Source organism: Podarcis gaigeae, assembly GCF_964106915.1.
Source record: "Podarcis gaigeae genome assembly, chromosome: 2".
NCBI lineage: Eukaryota > Metazoa > Chordata > Lepidosauria > Squamata > Lacertidae > Podarcis > Podarcis gaigeae.
In genome coordinates, this window is record NC_139679.1 from 51,083,536 (window position 1) to 51,089,535 (window position 6,000).

Consider the following 6,000-nt stretch of genomic DNA (forward strand, 5'->3'; position numbering starts at 1 on the left):
AAAAAGAGTTTCGTACACATCATCTCAGAAATCTTGAGCACACTTCCGCTAGGTAAGCCACTATTATTACCTCCATATTGCAGATATAGGGGCCAATAGTGATTTACCTAAGGCCAAATAATCAAGGCAAGACTTGAACTATGGATCTGCAAGCTCCAACTAGCTGTACTCTGACTGCCAAGACATCCTCTGTTGATTGTTAAGTTTGCAATGCAGGTGACTGGGGTTCTTGCATGTATTACCTGACAGTTATACTTTTGTGTAATTAATAACTTGTGAGGTGTTTAAGATGATCATATGCTGTGTCTTGAGTTGCCTTGATTGCACGTGGTCTCATGGCCAGTGTTCCTCTCTTTGCAACCTTTTAATAGCATCATAAGGGAGCCCCCAATAGGAGAAGCTGAATTGGTATTAGCAAATTGTACTAATCACCCAAGCAGCTTGTTCTCAGTCACTTGTTTTTACAGCACATTAGATATCTTTGTACACAGGATCAAAGTTGACTTGATGTGGGAGACTTGTGGCATGTCTCCAAACAGTTTCTGTTTTCTACTCATGCATTTAATTGGGGTGGGGGGAGCGGCTCATTCTCTTCCATCTAGGCTGTTTACTGAATCAGAACTGCACCTCCACCGTGTCAGTAGCTGTTTTTCCTTCAGGGCCAAACTGATGATGACCTAGTATGGTTTCCCCTGCAAGGGGGAGAGTAGCCAGGAGGGGGCAGGGTTTTGATCACGGTAATATCCTGTGAATAAAGTGTTAAGCAGTGCTTCCTGTGCTCCACTCTAATTTGGAGCTCTTCACAGATGCGTTAAAGTCAAACCAAGAATAGTTGTGAAACAGTTTGTATGCTTCCGTGCTGCCTCTGAAAATCTCTAACATGTTGTGTGGTTAATTTCTTGATTTTTAAAAAAGTTCCATTTGCAGTGTGCGTTCTAATCATAAGCAGCTATATTTGCTAGGTAGGAAAATATCAATTTGATCCCACAGTTGGCCATGGGCTTACTTCCACCCACTGCTTCTCTGTTCGGTAAATGCTAAGGGGATATAAATGAGATTGGGCACCTCATTTGTTTGCCATTCTCTTACAAATTCATCCTTACTTTCGCTAACCTGCTTTTTCTCAAGAAGTTGGAGATGGTTCCATTTTGCTGCCCAATATCAACAGTGCGGAAATTAGTATCACCAGCTTCAGAGCTACCTCTTCATACATCACCACATTGTCAATATTTCCCAGATCTATTTCCAGTTTAGGGAATAAGAAATTCTAAAACTGAGTTCTTGCCATCATCCTGATGTTTGTACAGCTAGATAAAATTCAGCGTTTGAGCACACAGTTGTATGCGTGCTTCAAATTGTTTCAGCTTTGATTCTGGCTGTGTCCAGATCCTTCTCCTTTGCTTCATTTTGTTACATATAATTTCTCCTCAGTTTCTATCTTTGATCTACATAATGCCTCCCCCCCCCGCCTTCTTGAGGGTCCTACACTGTACAGAGATGCCTGTACACATATTGCGCCTTAACCAAGGAGAGGTGGTTGTTTTTCACCCTTATAGAAGTCTTGAAGCCCACCTCTAATTGTAAACATCTTTGCTGCTGTGAGATACCTTGTGGCTTTAATTTTTCCTTGCTTTTTTCATGTTTGTGCAAGAAACAATAAGCACGTATGGCGATAGCCAACACTGAGTGGCCCTTCCGTCACCCACACATACAAATATTCACCTGCTCCTGCAGGCCTCCTAACTTTCTAGAGCAGTTTTGGAAGGGCAGTGTAGAAGGGTTGCAGGGGAAGGAAAAGCTTTTTTGTCAATTGTGTCCATTTGGATGGTGGATGGACTGTTGGATTTCCTCTCTAGTCTCAGTACACTGCCTGCAATTTATAAAGCACATTGTGTTTGCTAATTGCAGTGCAGATTGGTGGATTGTGAAGTGGGCTGATCAAATTGGTGGGGAAAGGGCCAATATAGTAAGAGAAGATCACAGCATAACACTAAAAATAACACCAGATCCAAACACAATGGAGTACATGTTGTGTTTTGTTCGTTCTTTTCTACTGTGTTGTGTGTTGTTGGTGTTTGAGGGGAACTGTGAAGAGTGACCTAGCTAGGTGTATGAGTGCAGAAGGTCCTTAGGTATGCCAACTAACCATGTAAAAACCAACTACTTTGTATGCATTTTCGAAGGAGTAAGTTGCTCAGTCAGGTGAATTAAAGCACCATGATCTCTGGAAAGCATGCTAGTTTGTTGCTGAACTTCCTTTTCTTTTCCAGGGCCCAGTGGCCTTCAGCCAAATGTAAAGCTAGCACCTATTACTGTCCACGACTCAGACAGTGAAGATGAGGATGAGAATACAGCCACCTCAAGATCCTGTATTACAAATAGCATTGCACAAAATTACTCAGATGGAGAGGAGAGAGTCAGAGATTCAGTGGAAATCCGGGAGCCCTCAGGTGAGAACCTTTGCTTCTTCATACATGTCGTAAAAATATTCCTTGTTGTGTTACAAAGCACAAAATGACAAACAAGTTTTCTATGGAATGTTGTTCACAGTGGTTGTGGTTCAGCTTTAGAAAGATAGATAGATTTCCTTCATGTCCATTTCTGTTGTTCTTTCCATATTTCTGCAGATCAGCTGCAAGAGTGATGCCTTCTTACTTGACAGTGGTGGTGTAGTTGCCACCAAAACCACTTGTGTGAGGGAGCTCTGCTGTAATTGAAATAGGCTACTTGGTATTCATAGTCCCTTTGATCACAGTTATTGGGTGGTTTCCATCAATTGGATTGCGGTTCAATTTGTAATTCCAAATTGTACAACAGTTTGATTCTGGTTTGTGTTCTGTGGTTGGACTATACTGCAGTCCCCCAAGTTCATACATAATGTAGAATTGAATTCTAAAGTGAATTGCAATCCTTTTTGCATGTAGGCTCATTCAGAATTGACTGAACAACTTCAAAGCTTTGGATGAAAACTTCGACATGTTTTGCTAAGATTTGACAGGCTAAGCATCTGTAATGTATTTCTCTAGCAGATTCCTGAGGGATTTGATCCCAGTTACCTTTCTTTCTTCACGGCTTGTGTCTTTCTTGCACAGTCTCCCTGCAATCTAAAGTGGGGACAAGGCACATCAGCAAAATAGGAGGCAGGAGGCCAGGATACTATAGACATTTTACTTTTCCACAAGCCATACCTTCTGGTCAAAAAGTATGCCAGTGTAAACTTGAGGTGTAAGTGCATCAGGGGTGGGTGGGGGCGCTATCAACATATCTTTTGAACAACATAGTCCAAGAAGAAAGGAAATTATTTGAAAACTAAGATTCTCATAAATAAATGGCAGGGCTGTAAATGTTTCTTGTTAACTAGGTAGCTACCGTAAGAAGAAATTAGGCGCAACAACTAATTTGAGCCTGTTGAGCAGCTTGACTGTGTGCAGTACAGTGGGTCAGATTCAACTAAGTAGTGCCACCGGTGGAAGTGTGCACAAGGACTTCTGCTAGCACAAAAGACTTTCCCATTCCTCCCACCCTGCCTCCAGCTAGCCCTGGGCAGGGAAGGAACCCCCAGAACCATAGGCAGGGGGAGAAGAGGGCAGATCACTCCATCAGACAAGTAGAAGTGCTTGTGCTGACAGAGCAGCCTGCTTAGTGCTATGTTGAATTCCTCCCAATATGCTTAAACATACTGATTCAAGGCGTGAACCTCTAGTAAGTGAAGTAACTCAACATATCTGCACAATATCTTACCCTGCTTGGAATAATGTTGCAACAGTCGCAGCAGGTGTCTCACCAGGTTGTCTGGGGTGTGTTGATAACTAGCGAGATGCGTTTCCATGACTTTCTATCACTTCGTAGCTCTCTTCCCTTTTGTCCCTGTTGTTGTTGCAGTGAGTGGTAAAGGCAAAGCTCCGCTGCGGAAGAGGTGCAATGCCAGCCGGGTCAAACTGTTTCTTTCTGAGGAGAGCAGCTGTGAGAAAGGCTGTCAGGTCACCAGTGAGCAAATTAAAGCGGATATGAAAGCGGCCAGTGACGTGACAGCGGAAAGGAACAAAAGCAAGGATTGTTACCCTGGTTGTGGTGGCGGCACTGGGCCTCCGGGGGCCTCCGACACTGCAGCGTCTCCAAGCCCAGATGGCATGAAAACGTCTGATAGCTGCAGCGAGGCCCCCTCCACAGCAACAGAGGACTCTGGGAAGTGTCTCTGCAAGAGTGAAAGCTCCAGCGAGAGGGACAGTGAGGAGAAGCCATTGTGCTCCAGGTGTTCCTGCTATATGCCCCAGAACCAGCAAAGGAGGACTAATGGCGTCTCGGGTGGCGAATGCCCATCTACCAGTGGAGCTTGTGGTATGAATGGGCCAAATGTGAGAGGAGCGGAATTCTCCCTAAGAACATTACCAAACTGTGGCTCTTCAGGGGAGGCCAGCAATGGGAGGACTAATGAGAGAGTCTGTGGGACTGCTAATGAGGAACGGAGCCCTCCTTCACAGCAAGGGAGATATGAAATGGAATATAATGAAGATTACCCTCGCCGGCCTCTCACGAGAGCCAGAAGCAGACTTTCCCATGTGCCTCTGGTATCTCAGTCAGGTATGGTTTCATTTATCCAAGTTTTGCACCAAAGCAGTGCATTATTGTCAAAGAAGGGCGAGGACCAGCCACATTGTCGTAATGTGAGAGCAGAAATGCCATTTTCTCTCTGTTGTTCTTGTGTTGGTTTGTTTGGGGTGTTGATAATTGAGCACTGGCTCTTTGAGAGAGTTTTTTTTTGGGGGGGAGGATTCCTTGAAATACAAATACTTATAATCTGATTTGAAGCCTGCTTTCAAAATGGAAGCATAAGCTTACTGGTAGCTACTTGGTGAATATTGACTGGATTCTGTGATCACATAAGCCTTTGAAACTTCTCACCACACCTATATCATATTGTTTCTGGTATATGTTTTTTCAAAGCGTAGAGCAGTTCTATGCTGGGTTCAGCCATCTTAGGTGATGGGCCATCCAGGCTCTGGGAAGCAGAACAAGTCCAAGTCTTCCTTCCAGTTCTTGAGCTGGAGACTGGGAGTGTTGCTGAGTGTAAGCAGAGAGCAAAAAGAAACTTCTGGCTCGGAACTGCATGAGAACGGTGCAGGTGCCACATTTATAGCCGCTTCCAGGAAGTTTTTACGAATACCTCCCAGTTAGGAGTTATTTCCAGGAATCGGGCTTAACTGGTATTTCACCCATGAGAGGGAGCAACCTTCTGCTGAGGCTTTGTTTGGCACATAAATGGTAGGTTCAGCAAACTTGTTACCAAGCTCCCATTACAAAAATATATATTTTACATAAAACATGGTTAAAATAATTGCAAGAAATTTAGGAACATATTCAATGAGAGCAGTGTAAAAGTCATATATTCTAGAACAGTTTTATTTAAAAAAAAATACTTCTCTCTCTATTCCATTTCTCCTATAATCACAAGGTAATAGAACTCCAAGCAAAATTAAATAAAAAAGATCTCTATTCCTTAACCTGATTAAAGGCAGGACTGGTTCAGACTTGCTCCTAAATGTGTGCTCGTCAAAAACCTGTTAGATTCCAGGAAATCATTCATTTTCAGTCGTTCTTATCAGAAGAGATATTTTTCTTGCTGCATACTTCTTCTCAGAGCAGTTTCCCTTAAACATAGCAAGACCAGATAATGACTTCCAATTCAAGGTGATTCATTCCAGTTTGGGAGATCATCAGCTAAGGTCAGACTCTTTCGCAAGACACCAGTCAATGATGCTATCAATCAGATTGGCTCAGAGGATGGCTCCCGCTGTGACATAGGCATGGTTGCTTTTTCTCTGCGCCTGCTGAGAAGGTGGAGTTTCAGCCACCCAGCAGGCAGAGACTGAGCTGGAAGGGCATAGAGAAAGCTTGTCCCTTACAGCTGCCCTGAGGTTCCAGCTACCTGGTAGAGGCCGAGACAAGCTTTTGTTGCTCCATACAGCTCTGAGCAGAAGAGGAATGGCGGAAGGTACGTGG

The 6,000-nt window shown here is 43.7% G+C and overlaps 1 protein-coding gene across 4 annotated transcripts in view; it reads left to right on the plus strand.

Moving 5' to 3' along the window:
• Positions 1–6,000, plus strand: part of FBXO38 (F-box protein 38) — a 35,225-nt gene that overhangs the window by 16,845 nt on the left and 12,380 nt on the right. For all 4 annotated transcript variants that reach the window (XM_083718812.1, XM_083718814.1, XM_083718815.1 and 1 more), the window contains 2 exons: positions 2,271–2,450; positions 3,883–4,581. In XM_083718812.1, coding sequence (XP_083574938.1) covers positions 2,271–2,450; positions 3,883–4,581 — 879 coding nt within the window. The remainder of the gene's footprint in view (positions 1–2,270; positions 2,451–3,882; positions 4,582–6,000) is intronic.